The sequence below is a fragment of the Lemur catta genome, chromosome 7, assembly GCF_020740605.2.
Source record: "Lemur catta isolate mLemCat1 chromosome 7, mLemCat1.pri, whole genome shotgun sequence".
NCBI lineage: Eukaryota > Metazoa > Chordata > Mammalia > Primates > Lemuridae > Lemur > Lemur catta.
Window position 1 is genome coordinate 68,528,688 of NC_059134.1, and position 18,900 is coordinate 68,547,587.

Genomic DNA, 18,900 nt, shown 5'->3' on the forward strand with positions numbered 1-18,900 from the left:
TTTATTTTTTTTTTGAGACACAGTCTCGTTCTGTCACCTGGGCTAGAGTGCTGTGGTGTCAGCCTAGCTCATAGCAACCTCAAACTCCTAGGCTCAAGCAATTCTCCTGCCTCGGCCTCCCAAGTAGCTGGGATTATAGGCATATGCCACCATGCCCAGATAATTTTTATATTTTTAGTAGAGACGGGTTCTCACTCTTGCTCAAGCTGGTCTTGAACTCCTGAGCTCAAGCGATCCTCCCACCTCAGTCTCTCAGAGTGCTAGGATTACAGGTGTGAGCCACCACACCCAGCTAAGAAAAATTTTTAAAAGTAATTGATATAAGTATCACTCATATCAGAAAATTGTTGACAAATACACAAAACTATAATACCTACAATGTGAATGGTATTCACTTATATATGGCACCCTTATGCAGTATACACCTGGCACAACCATATGTGATAGTATTAACTCTTGGCTTGAGGAATTATTTTACTTATTTTTAAACAATTCCAGTTACTAACATTATAACCTGTTATATCTTATTAATGTTTGTTGAACTTAGCTGAAGTTTCAGGGTATTTACCTAAGCATTTCCCTTTGTCAAATGTTTATTCTTTGGCAAACATACCATATTTGTATAATATGTACAAAGATATAGGTATGAAGCTTTACAGTTTACCGAATTTTTAAACACTTAATCAAATGTTACAAAATATATTTTTTCTTTAAAATGAGATATGGATCCCTGTAAATTTCTAATTTTATGTCCATGATATTATGGTTTTTGTCCACAGTTCTTGGCTCATAATTCTAATAGTCCTTATAGTGTTCAAGCACTTTATGCCTCAAAAAACAGATTCTCTCTCTCTCTCTCTCCAACCTTCTCCTGCCCTCCTGCCTTTCCTTTTACCTGCTCCTTTTTCTCCCCAAGACAGGCCTTAGAAATAAAAAAAAACACACTAATCTTCCTCTGCCTTTGCCTTACAACTGGCCATAAAGAAATTTTCTGAGCTACCTTGTATAATTGTAGGCCATGAGAACCTCATCTCAAAAGGAGTCCTACCCTATACTCTGGAGGAAGGAATCCTGCACATAGAGGCCAAGAAGAATCTCAACAGACAAGCCTTGCTGGATTTCCCCACTCAGTCTATAACTATTAATATTAGATCATACCCTTTTTGTCCAAACACATTTCTACATGGTTGTCAATCATGCCTATCCAATTAAGTCTCCATAAAAGGCCCAAGAGGACAGAATTTGGGGTGCTTCCAGATAGTTGGAGGTTCCTGGAGGGTGGTGTGCCCTGAGGGCATGGATGCTTTGCACCGCTCCCCCAGAGCTCACCCTATGCATCTCTTTGCCCTATGCATCCTTTGTAATATCCTTTATAATAAGCTGGCAAATATGTTTCCGAGTTCTTTGAGCTGCTCTAATAAATAATGAAACCCAAGGAGGGGGCCATGGGATCCCCAATTTACAGATGGTTGGTCAGAAGGGGGCTGGCAACCAGCATCAGAAGTGGGGGACAATCTTGTGGGACTGAGCCCTCAACCTGTGGGATCTGATGCTGTTTCCAGGTAGCCAGTGTCAAAACTGAACTAGAGGATACCCAGCTGGTATCTGCTGCAGTACTGATTGCTTACATGGTGTGTGTGGGAAAACCCGTAAACATTTGGCCACAGAAGTCTTCTGTGTTGATAGTTGTTGAGTGAGAGAATAGAAAAAACACTGAGTTTGAACGTGTTTTTGCCACTGACAATATCCCTAACCATCTGAATTAACATGCCCTCAAAAAAGAAGCTTTTTTTTTTTTTTTTTGAGACAGAGTCTCACCCTGTCACCCCAGGTAGAGTATAGCAGCATCACTGTAGCTCACTGCAACCTCAAACTCCTGGGCTCAAGCAATCCTCCTGCCTCAGCCTACTGAGTAGGTAAGACTACAGGCACATGCCACGATGCCTGGCTACTTTTTCCATTCTGGGTAGAGACTAGGTCTCACCTTCACTCAGACTGATCTCAAACTCCTGAGCTCAAGCAATCCTCCCACCTCAGCCTCCCAGAGTGCTAGGATTACAGGCGTGAGCCACTGAGCCCAGCCAAGAAGCACTATTTTAAATCCTATTTTTATTTTGGGAGAAAAATAATATGTTTTTTGTTACTCTAACAAATATCATATCCCATGTTCTAGTTTTGAAACTAAAGCTTTTAATGACTTTATATTAAATATATTTTTGGAGCAAGTGATTTGTATATGCTTTTTTTGTTTTTAAAGAGATAGGATCTCACTCTGTGCTCCAGGCTGGAGTGCAGCGGCAAAATCATAGGCACAATCATAGCTCACCGCAGCCCTGACCTCCTGGGCTCATGGAATCCTCCTGCTTCAGCCTCCTGAGTAGCTAAGGCTACAGGTATGTGCCACCACACCCAGATAATTTTTTTTATCTTTTGTAGAGACAGGGTTTTGCTATGTTGCCCAAGTTGGTCTCGAACTCTTAACCTCAAGTAATCCACCCACCTCAGCCTCCAAAAGTAATGGAATTACAGACATGCGCCACCATGCCCAGCCTGTATATGCTTTTTATAAACATCTTTAATGTGCTAAGTCAGAAGGTGGAAACTATGGTTCATAGGCCAAATTCAACTCATTGCCTGATTTGGTAAATAAAGTTTTATTGGAACATAGCAATCAATGTCTATTCATTATTATTATTCATGTCTGCTTTCATGTTACAATGGCAAAGCTGAGTGGTTAGGACAGAGACTATAGTAGCCCACAAGGCCAAAAATATTTACTATCCAGCCCTTTACAGAAGAAGTTTGCTGATCCCTGTAATAAGTGTCAATAATTGTGATGACATAAAAAAAAGCTATCAGACTTTTAACTATTTTCAACAGAATTAATGACAATTTCTCATCTTTTTTTTTTTTTTGTCGATTACCCTTCTATAAACTTTCTGCTCTTCTGTGCAATATATGGTTAGTTTCCCAAGGAACAAAGGCTAATTAATGAAAAGGGAAGTTTTCAACTGAAAAATGGGCTAAACTCTCAAAGGTTATATTTTAAATGATACTTAAATCCCAGATTACCCCACAAAAGACAACTTTGGAAAGAAATACATATAGCCCAAAAATAATTTTAATACTATTCCTAAATCCTGACATCATTCTCTTCTTCCCAAAACTCCTCTGCCAGATATGTCAGCAATTCTAGTGAAACAGAAGCAGCAGCAGCAGCAGCAGCAGGGAGTTTGATATACCATGGTATGACTGCTCTAAGGGCATCTTTTCAAATGTAAACTGAAATCACTTGAAGACCTAGTTAGACACTAACAATTCTGACAGAAAAGTTTCCATTAGTGGCCAAACTTTAACATTGTACTGTAAGGTAAAAGTTTTCCCAAATGATAAACATTAATTTTATATTAAAAGCAAAAAAGCTAGACATTTCTTTTGATTTTAAAATTTTTATTACCTTGTTTCTGGCTTTTGAAATTTTTTTTAAAAAAGGAATATGTTGCTAGGCAAACACCACCTCTCTACATTGAGGAGTGTCTGAATAGAAGCTACTAACATATTCATTGAACACCTATCATATACTGTTCTAGTCCTGGTATTAATAGGTTTAACTGAGAAAGTCCTAACCTTCAAAATTAATACATTCTAATGGAGAGAAACACAGAACATATATAAATAAATATATTAAACATCATATGGTGATAAGTGCTATGGGGAAAAATAAAGCAGAGTAAATAAAAAGGACAGAGAGTCACCAACCTGAGCAAGAGTGAGAACTTAAACTTTCTCTACAAAAAATAGAAAAATCAGCCAGGCACGGTGGCATGTGCCTGTAGTCCCAGCTACTTGGGAGGCTGAGGCAGAAGGATCGCTCAAGTCCAGGAGTTTAATGTTGCAATAAGCTATGATGATGCCACGGCACTCTAGCCCGGCTGACAGAGTGAGACTCTGTCTCAAAAAATAAACAAACAAATAAATAAATTTAATCCAAATAATCCAGCCTCAGAAATCATTTTGGATTATTTAGTATACTACTTACTATCCTTAATACTTCATTGTCACCTATAAATTTGATGATTTGCTTTCTCCAGATGAGTAAAAAGACATAGCAAAGAACAAAGCCACTTTCCAAGATCAATCAGGCTCTGGAAGGGGTCATTTAAAATCAAAATTGTGTTAATTAATTAACTAGTGGCTAATTTATTGTTCCCTCAGCTTACATCCAAGGATATTAAAAAAGACTTTACCAAAAGCTAAGCTTAAACCCAAATATATTATACGGATATACTGGCATATTAATTGCATCAAAGAAAAATCAAAGTTGGTCTGACAATCTATTTTTAACAAACCCATTCCAAATCGTTTTTAATCTGTTTTTCTTCAAGTTAGTCATAAATTAATCCTTTTCATTTTTTTGTTTCAAAATCTCCTACCTGTTTCAAAATCAGGCCCCAAATCTCCCATTTTTCAGCAGTTCCTGTATTCTCATAAAACCTTCAAAGACCAGAAATACTACCAATAATTTTAAGATGTTGCACATAGTTCCTTTTATAACCATAAGACGTTTGTTTCAAATGGCTCCTTAGACAACTCATTTAACTAGATATATTCTTTACCTCAATACCCATATTGGTTTTAACATCCTTCCTAGCAATGTTTGCTTTGTTATTTTTATTTTTGTTGGTGTGGTGGTGGTTTACTACTCTTCTTTGACAAACAAGCTTCAAGACCTAAGGAATTCTTTCTTTCCTCATTGTCATACATTATTATTATATTTCCTTGATTTATCTTCTCACGTTAAAGGTAATAAAAGAAACCCTTTTAGTTGGTCTAAACATTTTTCTAAAGTCTTAGTTCATTTGAGCCCTAGTTTTCCTAATTTTTTTTAAAGTTTGTTTTTTATATTTTATTATGGCAATCTGACCTATTTGCTTTGTTTTAAAAGTAGTATGCATATCTTTAAAGAGTTCACCATATAATCATGCTAAGTATCTTTTCCTATTAGAAAAATATCAAAATTACATTTTTACTTAACTCCTTAAGACATCCTTCCTCTTTGGAGAAACATATGCTGTGGAATCATGCTAATCTTTTCTCTGAACAATTATCAGAAAAACTCAGATCGGTGAAATAAATTACAAAACATAAATACATAAAACATTATGTAATCTTTAAAAATTATGCTATATCTGCAAGAAGAGGTGATGGGATGAAAGAACTTATGCTGTTTCATGACATCGAGGATGTTCATAATAATTTTTAATGATTATTTTTAATAATCTTTTTTAAAAAAGGATAGGTTATATAACAACACTTACAGTAATATCCAGAAATCATTTTTACATGGACATATATGCTTTTGTATGTTTATATATACATAAAAAATAGGTTATATACCAAAAAACAAAGTATTTTTCTTTTGATAGTAGAATAATATATTTTTTATTTTCTTCTATATGCTCTCCTTTGCTTCCCAAATTTATGTAATGAATATGTACCACTTTCACAATAAGACAGGCATTATCTTAAAAGAATCAGAACCAAAGGAAAGTATTCTATAAAGCATAAAATAAAAAGGTCTAGTTTGAGATTCTGCTTTTATAACTCTATTACTGTAACAAGCTTAGAAAAACAATTCTAGACCCTAAACCACAAAAAAGTCAATACAAGACACCATGAATCTAACTGTATGTCAACAATCAAGGTGACCATTCAAACTTTTAGAAATTAAGTAGGGAAATCACAAGAACTTCCTTACATTTCAAGGAAAGTATGTTATGAACCATTTAAATACATTAAAAATAATTTTAAAATATCCCAAATGGCCCTATAAAACAAAGGATCAGTAAGGTAAGGATAATAAAGACAGGAAAAAAAACATTATTCAGAGTATTTTAAATTATTGTAAAAAAAATTCTTAATAAAGTAAGTAATGTCACCTGTTAAGATTTAAAATCTCACAGCAAGAACAATTATCTTTACTTACAAATTTTGTCTGGCTGAAAATTAATATACACTAATCTAAAACTGGTCTGGTTTACTCTGTTTCAGTGGCAATATCTAGATCATCTATTCAGAGTTTAGGTTCTATAAAACTAAAAGAAAAGTCATTTTAACTAATTACAGCTTTATCATTCAAACACATTCAGTCCTATAACATATATACATAAGTGGTGCAATTAATCTTTAATTCATTCAAAAGTAAAAATACATTCAACTCCTTCTTTAGGAAATTATTTCAATTATTTCATTTCTCTATCTTGAATTTTATTTTCAAATACATCAAAAATATTATTTCAAAATTGTTCTTTCCTTACATAAATTTTTATGTTATTCATAAATAACAGCACCAAACACAATGTATTCTCAATTTACACGAAATAAAAAACAAAACATCAAACCCAAGGAAACAATAAAAACACACTCCATTTATTTTAAATAACTTGACATTAAACTGACAATCAGATATATGATCTTTTACATCTAGAAATGTAAACGATCATAATGAAACAAAGGCCAAACATCTCCCTCTCAATCTTTCTCATATTTGTATATGTATACAATTATAACCCAGAGATATCATGTAATAAATGAATACACACCTTCCTTTAGTATATGCCAAGGTAGACAGACAAAAACAAGAAAAAAATTTTGAAATCAGAGTATAAAGGGACTCTGCTTTTTCAAACAATGCAGCACTGAAAGCCAGGTCAGCATCCTTGGGCATTACTAGGAAACTTTAGCACATCTGATATTTCCATTATCTTCAAGATTCCTCTGAACAATCAGAAAATTTCCATCTCCCCCTACCTCACCTGTCCACAGACTTCCTTTAGTTTCCTCCCTCTACTGTGTAATACTGCTGTTGCAGTTATTTAGGTTTTAAATGTTCAGAGATACAACCCCCTCTATATATTAATTCAGTTTATTTTCTCACAGACACTGACTCAGCCGTGGGTTGTGCAGCACTGACGTTTCTAACCAAATAGCATCGTGTGAGCTGTGATCAGCCCATTTCTCCATCTCTGAGCAGTGATTGGATATTGTAATTGATAGACAGGCTGAAGGAAACACAGGAGATGAGGGCTTAGAGATATGTAGATATGTTGCCAAATGCCATCTGTAAAGCTAATTCTAGCTCTGCCAGCTTGCCAGGTTTTAGAAAACCAGGATACAGCTAACTTTTTTACCTTTCAATATATTATTGCGTGTCCACTCTGAGCAGCAAAGCTTCTTTTTAAAACTTTAAAGCTTTCTCTTTAAAAGAGAAAATATTATTTGTACTTTAAGAATCCACTCAACAACTATTCTTTAAAGCAACCAAACTCCTCCATTTCTAAACTGCTGCTGGGGCTATGAAGTAACTTAAAAGGGAAACTGGAAAGCTCAGACTTTATGCAGTCTCAGAAGAAAGGAGCATGCGTACTTCTACGTGGGAATGAAACCTTGCAGCATAGTCTATATTGAACGGATGATGTATTTATCTTTAGTAATCTGAGCAGACTGCAGATCTAAGTTTTATATAGTCATATTCTACCCAACCCAAATATTCAAGAGTTTTTAGCATATTGTCTATCTAGACATTTTAACCTTATACAGAAAAGGTGCTCTTTCTTTTACTTTTTTAAATAGCAAAAACTCCTCTAATTCATATTTAAAGAGAAGTCGCAATTCAAGCCAAATACTTATCAACTGAAATGAACTTTTAACATCTTCAGCAGACTACCAAACCCCTCTATACAGGTATTAGAAATACAACAACTCACAAAAAAACAAAGTTCAGTAATTTTTAAACTATCCAATTTATTTTTATACACCTGCAGGAGACATAGGCACCCTGAAAGTCCATCTAATGTTCAGATTAGCTTCTCTAACTATAAGAAAATTTTTTAAAGAGATATATATACATATCAAATCTACATTCAAAAGAAAGTTTAGGGGAAAAAAAGTACCTTAAAGTAGTATTAGACAGAATCAAAACCATAAGGCAATGCCTACCAAACCATCAAAGGTCAATGAATAAGCACACATAAGATGGTAACTATTACTGTTACTTCTGTAAATCAAAAAAATTATTTTTATTTTAGCCAGCAAGGAAAGGTGGGGAAAAAATAAAAAATAAAAGACCGAAAAAAAAAGGCTATTCCAAAATATAAACGGAACAAAACAAAACACAAATTTAAACAACTTTAAGATCACCTACAAAAACTGAACCAACAAAGAAAAGTATGCTTATTTCTTTACTTTTTATAACTTTAAATCCCCAACTCTGTTTAAGGTAGCAATGTGCTGAGTTTAAAAACTATTTCTCAGTTTTCCTGATCCAAAGATTGCCATATGACATGGTTCTAGCCAATGATTAATAAGCATATAACTGCTGGGAACTTCTGAGAAATTTAATTTCCTGATATAAATGAAGCCCTTTGTCCCCTTCTCCCTTCTTCCTCCTCCTTGTCTAGATGGTAGACATGATGGCTGGAGCTACAATATCCACCTTGTGATCATGAGGAGATGCCAAGAAAATGAGAGGTTTTTGACCCTAACATCATTAAGCCACTAAATATCCATCAGCCAAGGGTTCATTATATCTGTTCTATTTTGCATGTATTTAAAATGTACCATAATAAGATATTTAAAATTTGAAAAAGAAAAAGGATAAGAAACTTTTTTATAAATCCCAGCTCTGCCATTGACAATGTGGATGATCCTGAGCAAGTATATTAATTTTATTTTTTTCATTTGCCAAATGGGAACAATAATACTATCCACAGAGCTCCACCTTCAGATCCAGTAAAGGTAATCTGAAGGTCCCTGCCAGAAATGTCCTCCATCTACCTAATACTCTAATCATCAAAAGATTAGTTCAAGTCTCATTTTCATCTACTCAAGCTGATAATGATTCCCTTCCCTGAACTCTTACAACTCAGTACCATAGTTTAAGTGCCCTATTGTCCTCTAATTGTTCCACAGGTGGATATTAAATCATTTCATAACAGTACCCTGACACACTTTTGAATCTCTCCTGAACTGAAGGCAAGTTCTCAATAATACTTGCTGATTGTTAGTTTTTAAAACCGCTCAGCTAATTAACTTGTATCAATCCAAAAAGTAACATTTTTAAAAAGTCAAACCATACTTTATTAAAGTATCTTAAATTATATGTTCATAAGCACATAGGGACAAGAAGTCTTTAAAAGTTCTTCCCTGGGAAGATTTTCCAGGGATGAGGCTAAAATAACCTCATTCAAAGGACTTTATGGTCTTTCCTTTAAAAAAAAAAAAAAAAAATGACGCCAGCCTGAGCAAGAGCGAGACCCTGTCTCTACTAAAAATAGAAAGAAATTAGCTGAACAACTAAAAATATATAGAAAAATTAGCCGGGAATGGTTTCACATGCCTGTAGTCCCAGCTACTCAGGAGGCTAAGGCAGAAGGATTGCTTGAGTCCAGGAGTTTGAGGTTGCTGTGAGCTAGGCTGACGCCATGGCACTCTAGCTTGGGCAACAGAGTGAGACTCTGTCTTAAAAAAAAAAAAAAAGACGTATTGGTATCTATTTTCTATTTTATGTTTTTCACTCACATAACCCTAAATACTGCTGCAGTGTACCTGAAAACACCACAAAAAAGTTAATGCTATAGGTATCAAAAAGAATTATGGTATTTGTTATTAAAATGAGACAACAACAATGAAAAAAGTACTGTCGTGCTTGCTTCAGCAGCACATATACTAAAATTGGAACGATACAGACAAGATTAGCAAAAAAGAAAAAAGTAGAAAAGAAAAAAAGTACCGTTTTTATAAATTTTTCCCACTGTATGCATGCTGCTTTTATAAAGCAAACGATGGCTTATTTTTACCCTTGTCACCTTTTCATTATGTAATGCAGCATGTATGATGCCTCAGCAGAAAAATATCAAGAAATAGGAAGAATACTATATAATTCACCTGAAAACATATATATATTTGTACACAACATAGTAGATATAAATATAGTCCCACATTTAATGTGATAAAACCAATACCTCTTTAATCTCAATGACAAGATAATTATCCATGAAATAGAGCATAGTAAATGAACTAAAGCCCCAATTAGGGCATACACACACACACACACAAATCAACAAACAAAACAAACCAAAAATCACTTATACTATTTGCCATGTACTTCTAAATTATAATAAAATCACTTTAACATTAACATTTTAAATCTCATCACATTGAAAGTCCACAATAAAGGTGAACCTCTTATTAGGAGACTTAACAAGTACCAGTCACTCATATTTCCTAGCCATAGCATATAGTTGTGTTTTTTTTGAGTCTCACTCTGTTGTCCGGGCTAGAGTGCCATGGCATCAGCCTAGCTCACAGCAACCTTAAACTCCTGGGCTCAAGCAATCCTCCTGCCTCAGCCTCCTGAGTAGCTGGGACTACAGGTATGCGCCACCATGCCCAGCTAATTTTTTCTACATATACTTTTAGTTATTCATATAATTTCTTTCTATTTTTAGTAGAGACGGGGTCTCGCTCTTGCTCAGGCTGGTCTCGAACTCCTGAGCTCAAATGATCCTCCCGCCTCGGCCTTCCAGAGTGCTAGGATTACAGGCGTGAGCCACCATGCCTGGCCCATAGCATATAGTTTTAAAGTACCTGAACTATTTCTTGAAAATTACAAAAAGGATTTCAATCATGGCATCTTTTTTTTCAAAAAAGCTGGTATTCGTTATTAGTGATCAAGAAAATTTTATAATTCAAGTAAGTACATGTTCAATAATATCACCTAATATTCATAAAGCAAAATTGTCTATGTAAACATGCTTACATACCTGTAATATGTGAGGTTTATGAGTTGTCAATTAACACCTTAAATACTAGATCACAAAGTATTCTAAATGAGATCCTCATTAAGTCACACAGGACAAAATAAGTTTTGAAAATAATATATAGATGGGCTGAAACTTTTGAAATGAATTTCATTTCATGCACTGAACTTTAAATGAACCAGTAGAGAGAGTCATTCCAGAAAGATTAATTTTCCCATTAGGATCAGGATGGCAATACAATATAAATTCACATAGTTAAAAATGTACGGAGGCAAACACTGACATAAACCTATAACTTATCCTGTGTAAGCTACACACACCATGTATTTAGAGCACAAAATATATTCCTATTAGAGAGTTTTAAATACAAAGAACTAACCTATCTTGCCACAGTTCCCAATTAAGTCCATTATAGCATTTATTCATGGGATCAACTAAGGAGATTTTAACATTATTTAGAGACAGAAATAAATATTCAAATAAATACAAATATAAAAAATTAAAAAAAAGAAATATTTCCCTAATAGTTATTTAAGGAGAAATTGAAATATTCACAATATTTTATAAGCTAGGTCCCATCCTCTGACAGAACTTGCCACAACCAAATGCAGTAGTCACCTTTACAATCAGTTTTAACAGAGCTTTGATATGTGAAATACATATTTTCTACCTACCTTGAATGTTTACAAAGTTTACGAGGTCTACTATGCAATTTCCGATCCCAATTCTCTGGATCACTGGAGTTACTGTCATAGGGATGAGGCCGTCCTGCCATCCCACTTCAAGCTTCCTCACACTACTGCTCTGAAAGCACACATGTAGCACCCATAACCTACATAAAAGAGTAGTGTTGACCTTTAAAACTATTCCATGCATAAAACAGTCATAGAATTTTACATACTTGACATTATTGTGATATATTTTTAAAGTAATGAATAGATTATAAAATACTGAACATATGAAATGCCCACAAATCAGATTAAAATAAACACCGTAAGTCTTTTTAGGTACTTTTCATTTGAGTCACCTATTAAATCTGCTACCCCTAGCCAACAGTTTAATGTGCTATTTATATTCAGTAAATATACTTAAACAACTGCCATCTATGTACCTCATGTTTCCAAACATCAATATAGCACCAAAAAGGCAAAAGCAATTCCATAAAATGATTTTTTAGACAAATTTCATTTGAAACATATGTTTTAATTACTAAAAGAAGTTTAAGATGTTGAACAAAGCATCTAGTAAGATCAAATAACAATGTTACTATTTCATTAAGCAAGTTAAAAAAAAAACCCTAAATAGAAATTTAATTTTTGCCCAAAAATAAATGTATGTAAACATTCTGATATTACCTTATGGTACAATTACCACAAAAATGTTTATCGATATGATTCATATATTTTATACCTTTTTTCATGTGAGGCTTGTGACTGTTATTTCTACCAATCAAATGAAATTATAAGAAAATACATTTAACAATAACTTTACAGAATATCTGAACTAAATAATTTTAAACAATCACCTTGCAAGGTAGGCATTATGATCTCTATATACAGGCTAGAAACAGCCTCAGAATTTTAGTAACTTTGCCAAAGTTCACAATGCTGGTAAATGGCGGGATTATGAGGAGCAATGAGAATTCATGATAAACAATAAAATTTTGATCTTGAAAAATACTCAGGCTAGAGTACGTGTTTGGAAATAGATCAGATTTGACTTTAGAAATTGTAAACAAGAAACTAAATGAGGTTAAACAATTTGAATGAAGTTATACAAACTGGACTAGAACCCAGGTTTCCTGACACCTGCTCCTGTATACTTTCTATATACTTTTCCAAACAAGATTTGATGGAAGGAAATAGATGGAGTTGGACACAAAAGTCAAAGGGAAATCCCAGAACTGCGAAAACACTATATCTTCCTGAGTTTTATATGATACTCCAGCACAATTTCACAAAAAATGCCAAAGATAAACTCATTAAAATTATGTTTATATCAAAATCAGTAGAAGAAACGCTTTCATTTTAGAGAAACTAGTTTGCTATTTTATCATTTTCTCATAGTTTCTTAATACCCTCTTTCTAAAAACAGTTTAAAATTTTATAATAAATGAACATTTTAATATAATAAATATATAAATAAATAGGAAGATCCATGAGTGAAACAGAAAAACGGAAAAGGGAGAATTGCACAATGGCTGATTCAAATTCCTAAGCAAATGCCACAAACCTATTTCCTATTTGCTATTTCCTTAAGGATCACTGAATCATAAAAAATAAATAAAAAATCAGATATTAGATGAACATAAAAACCATGAAGTTATTTTGAACATAAAAATATCTCAGTCATTCATTATAAAAGAAACTTTATTTTGCCTAGTTATCTGTACTGAAGAGATGAGGCAGAAAAAAAGAAAAAGGGGAGAAAGAACAAATCAGAGAAGAAAAAGATAGAGGCAGAAAAAAGTAGTCAACAAGACATAAAAGGTATAAAGAAAACTAGGGATAAAAACAATAAGGAGGGGAAAAAAGATGTAGCAATTTAGCAGATTCAACAGAAAAAATCAGAACACTTTCTCCTTACTCTACAGATCCTTAAGTAAACTATTTCAGGGATTAACATTTCATTACAAAGAGCATTTTATCGCTTCCTTACTCTTAAATATCAGAGATTCTGAATAGGATAGCCACAGATGTCCACTGAGGAGAATGATCCTAAACCACAGGAGGCAGTGATCAAAAAAATAAAACCATAAGGAACAGATAAATAAGGCAAATTCAGATTTAGATTTTCCACCACTATTACACTGGGTAGCACACATCTAGAAGCAAGGAAATACCAGTATGTTCTCTCAACAATCTTATTTAAATGAATGAGCATGTATTTCACAGCAAGCCACAAGAAACTCATGATTGTTAAGATGAAGGCTCTCAAAAAGTCAGTTGAAAAATCATATTCACATTTCATTTGTCAATAAAACTCAGGTATCACTACATGAAAGATTTCTCCCTGCCCCCTCACTCTCAGTAGTCATGGGGATACAAAACAAGCACACTAAAAAACAAGTATATTCAAGTAAAATATCTAGAAAAATGTCTGTGTTTGCCTACACATGGCTAGTGTATTTTTTAAATTTTATCAATAAGTTATGCATATAACTGTAAATGGTTAAAGGGCAACCGACACACTTTATACACTATTTTGTAATGTCTAATGATCTCTTTTCACTTTTAAACATTCTCTGTGCCATACTCAGTGACACTGTATTTGTCTGATTTTATTCATTCATTCCTTCAAGCACTTATTGAGCACTTACTACAATATGCCAAACAATTTACAAGATGCTAAAGCAAGTCAGACTTATTCCTGTGCTCCAAAAAGTCATCCTTGTAAGAGAAAAAAAGATTCCTCTCATGGGTCCATATGCTACTTATGCCTGCATCTCTCTCCTACCTATATAGTATCTCTATTAAAATTCTTGCACTGTTACCCCATCTTCATCCCCATTAAATCTTGGTGTTCTTTAGGATTCCATCTTCCTCTCTCTGATTGCTGGGTCCACAGAGACAGCAGACAAAATAGAAGTGAGGATCAAATCCTTGAGAACATCAGGATTTATACACTATATCCAATTTCTGTTTCCATTAATGCTACCTGAATTCTTCAACAGACATCCTAAATTCAACAGTCAGTGTTCCCCATCAGCCAGTATCATCTCTAGTCACTAAGTAAAAAACTTTGAAGTCATCCTTGACTTCTCATTTCCCTGCATCAAGTCTACTACAAAATTCTTTTGACTCCTCTCTCCTTTTTCATTCATAAGGCTGCTGCCTTCATTTAAACCCCTATCATCTATCAATAAGCCTTTTGGCTGACCTCCTTACCACCATTCAATTCCATATTGGCTCTGCTATTATCAGAATTATCCTCCTAAAAACTTCTAATGGCTCCCCACTTCCTGTAAACTCCTTACCATAAGAGTTCCTTCAAAATCTGGCACCAGAATCCCCAATGTCTATTTTACATTAGGCCAATTAAAATTTATTGTTATTTGGATCTCATAATCATCCAAAAATGATTACTAGACTACTAGAAACAAAGTGTCTAGAAAATATCACACTGTTCATTACTGTTTTTAGGCATGATAGAAATAATATAAATTCTTTTTTTTTTTTTTTTTTTTTTTTTTGAGACAGTCTCACTCAGTTGCTGGGGCCACAGTGCAGTAGCACTGTAGTAATTCACTGTAACCTCAAATTCCTGGACTCAAGCAATCCTCCTGGCTCAGCCTCCTGAGGAGCTGGGACTACAGGCGTGTATCACCACACCCAGCTAATTTTTCTATCTTTTGTAGAGAAGGGGTCTCACTATGTTGCTCAGGCTAGTCTCAAACTCCTGGCCTCAATCAATCCTCCAGCCTAGGCCTCCCAAAGTGCCAGGATTACAGGTGTGAGCCACGACGCCCAGCACATATAATGTAAATTCTAAATAATCTAGAAATTATCTATCTATACAGAGGCTGGAAAGAATAAGCCTGTTGGTTAGGGACATGCTTTCAAGAAACTGCCAAAAGTCAACCAAGAACAAGGTGAGTCCATTGCTTTCCCTTCTTTTGGATATTACTGTCTAAAAGGGGAAGGCCAGACACAGTAGCTCATGCATGTAATCCCGACACTTTGGGAGGCTGAGGTGGGAGGATCACTGGAGGCCAAGAGTTCAAAACCACCCTGAGCAACATAGCGAGAATCCCGACTCTTCAAGAAATACAAAAATTAGCTGGGCATGGCGGCGTGCGCCTGTAGTTCCAGCTACTCAGCAGGCTGAGGCAGAAGGATCGCTTGAGTCCAGGAATTTGAGGCTGCAGTGAGCTATGACTGCACCAGTGCAATCCAGCCTGGGTGACAGAATGAGATCCTGTCTCAAAAGACAAAACAAAGCAAAACAAAACAAACAAAAAAAAACAGTTGGAAGGGAGAAGATAATGACAGAATCTTCAGGGCTACAGTAACACAATAAATATATTATTATATATCAGATATATAATAATATATGTTAACATAAATATGTAAGTGTTCCCTGGGACACTATTTCCAGATAATACCAATTAATTAATGGCAATGATCTATATGAAGATTAAAAAATATATGGACAGTATATGGAGACAATTCTGTTTTACTATATATCAATGTCAAGGAAGTTTATATACTTTTTCCTACTTAAAGTGAAACAACTCTATATTATTATCCTACTTCATATATGAGGAAATTTTAGAGCTAAGATTAAAATCCAAGTCTAACAGAAAGGTCATGTTCTTTCCAATGTACCAAGCTAGGTATTTAGGAATTGATACTTTTGCTTTTCATTACCAACCATGTCTCTTTTAAACCTCAGCCATCTTATGGCTTTGTCCATCTTGTTGAGATCTTACTCTGTCTTAGACCATTTTGTTGCTATAACAGAATACTTGAGACTAGGTAATTTTTAATGAACAGAAATTTATTTAGTTTATGGTTCTGGAAGCTGGGAAGTTCAAGCATGTCACCAGCTTCAGGCAATGAGGGCCTTTGTGCTGTGTCATCCCATAACAGAAAGCAGAAGAACAAGAGAGTTTGGGCAAGAGAGAAAATGTGAGGAGTAAAGCTCGCTTTTATAATAACCTACTCTCTCAATAACTGACTCACTCCTGTAGTAACTACATCAATGCATTTATGAGGGCTTCACCATCATTACCCAATCACCTCCCAGCACTGCTCTATTGGGGACTGTTTTTACCATGTGAATTTTGGGGGACACATTCAAACCACAGCACACCCTGAATAGTATCATTACACAAGAGCTTCTCTATTAATGTGAAGTTACTTTTACCTCCGAAACTTTGCAAACAAAAGTAATTCAACTGTGGTGGTTATTGGAGAGAAAAGATCTAATAGGTAAAACAGGGAGAATCATGAAGAGGACAGAATCATAGTGCCCACAGTCAAGGGTTGCCTTCAGCTGGACAGAAAGCCAAATATTCAGAAATGTAGATGGTAAAGACTGACCAGGAAGAAGCCAAGAAGACAACTGAGCTAGCTACATGTCCTAAGGTAACCTTCCCTATGTGGAAAGAACCAACAGGAGGAGAGATAGCCCCATAGAGCAAATGAATCACTTGAGACTGGCAGACAAAAGGGCAAGCATCTAAATGTTCACACAATTAATTTTGTACTAACTACACAGAAGGCCTTCAGTGGGGCCTACATGGAGGAAGAATTCTGAAGGACCAGAAACCTGAGGATCATTTGATGAACCTCCATCCTCAGAAATAAAAGAGAGATTGTACTACCCAGAAAAGTAGAATATATGATATGTATATAACCACCATGAAAATGTCTGTAATTTCCTCATAACTGCTAATCCACTCTAAATCTTCCCATGTAGTGTAACATAAATCCATAAATTAATTGCTAAGGAAATGAACAGTCATTTTTAGGAACATTAAGAACTGGAGAAGCTCAAGGGACTGAATCCTATCACACATAATCATAAAGGACAAAGAATAGATGGAAACAAGTTTTAAATAAAAAGGAAATCAGAGAGATGAAAAGAAACCTCTTACAAATGCAGCCAGGCAAAGGGATCATGTGTGCCTCCTACAGAAAACAATTATTTAAATCTGGATAAACTATAAAAAATAACTATTTAAAAGCACTGGAGAGGTCTCAAAGGAGAGAGTAGTGAAAGAAGAGTTTAATCTTGAAAAACTACAACTAGAAGGGACAGAATTATAAATTCAATTCAAAAGTTTTTTCCTGAGTCCCCTCACAAATATGGTAAAGGAAACCAGGCAGCTACACAACTCAAAGCAGTAGAGAAAAAGTCAAGGCTGGAAGTGCAGGTGAAAATTTAAGGCAAATAAACTGGGAGTGAAAGAACCACACAGAGGTTAGATTCAAAATCTGAGCATAAACTCAAAGTCCTGGCTGATAGCCAAATTACACATGCATTAGAGGATGGAGGGTGGTAATGGTGCAGGAGGGAGACTCCAGATAGCCTGGCAAAAAAGCAGTCAGAGACCACAGAGGAATCTACCCTTGAAAGCTGCATGGCATGAGATAGATCCATGAGTTTGATGCTTTTTAAATTGAGTGTATTGCCCAATAATACACACCTCAAGCTGAAGAAGCCCTTAGTGGTTGGGATATCAGAGGACAGAGACCACCACTAGCAGGTAAACTAGAAATTACGAGGTTATTCCCTGAAATAAAGGACACACAGGGAGGGTGAATTCCAAAATCTGAGTATAAAAAAATCTCTGCCCAAATTCTCAGTTGACCACCAAATTGCATAGGTACAGAAGAGCCTTCTCTCTGCCCTGCCCCACGGGAAAACAAGATAAAAAATAAGTATTAGAAGAAGAAATGAACCCAAGTGTGGTAGCATGCTCCCAGCTACTTGGGAGGCTGAGGATTATGGGAGCCCAGGAGTTTGAGACCAGCCTGGGCAACATAGTGAGATCTTATCTTATATGAAAATATATAAGGTAATTAATAAAGAGAACCAAAAACAGCAAGAAATGGGCACAGATGTCAGTTGCTATACACTGCAGGGGAAACAAGTTTGCAGTTTGTGTCCAGGCAAGTTAATAGTTACTGGAACTACAACAACAACAAAACAATCCTCATAAGAACCCTATGGCCAGGTGCAGTGGCATGCACCTGCAGACTCTGGAGGGGTCTGGAGGCTGAGGCGAGATAACTGCTTGAGCCCAGGAGTTTAAATCCAGCCTGGGCCGGGCGCGGTGGCTCACGCCTGTAATCCTAGCCCTCTGGGAGGCCAAGGCGGGTGGATCGCTAGAGGTCAGGAGTTTGAGACCAGCCTGAGCGAGACCCTGTCTCTACTAAAAATAGAAATAAAAAATTATCTAGACAACTAAAAATATATATACAAAAAATTAGCCAGGCATGGTGGTGCATGCCTGTAGTCCCAGCTACTCGGGAGGTTGAGGCAGTAGGATCGCTTAAGCCCAGGAGTTTGAGGTTGCTGTGAGCTAGGCTGACGCCCATGGCACTCACTCTAGCCTGGGCAACAAAGTGAG

At 35.4% G+C, this 18,900-nt stretch overlaps 1 protein-coding gene and 1 pseudogene across 4 annotated transcripts in view; one reads left to right on the forward strand and one right to left on the reverse strand.

The window, feature by feature from the left end:
* Positions 1 to 18,900, reverse strand: part of BTBD10 (BTB domain containing 10) — a 73,768-nt gene that overhangs the window by 40,997 nt on the left and 13,871 nt on the right. For 2 of the 4 annotated variants that reach the window (XM_045557572.1, XM_045557574.1), the window contains exon 2: positions 11,495 to 11,652. The exons of 1 other annotated variant lie outside the window; for it this stretch is intronic. In XM_045557572.1, the coding sequence (XP_045413528.1) occupies positions 11,495 to 11,595 (101 nt within the window). In that variant the 5' untranslated portion in view covers positions 11,596 to 11,652. Of the gene's footprint in view, positions 1 to 6,602; positions 6,779 to 11,494; positions 11,653 to 18,900 lie in introns of those variants that run through there. One more of the 4 variants, XM_045557575.1, reaches the window with a different exon arrangement.
* On the forward strand, positions 9,703 to 9,799 carry LOC123643090 (annotated as a pseudogene).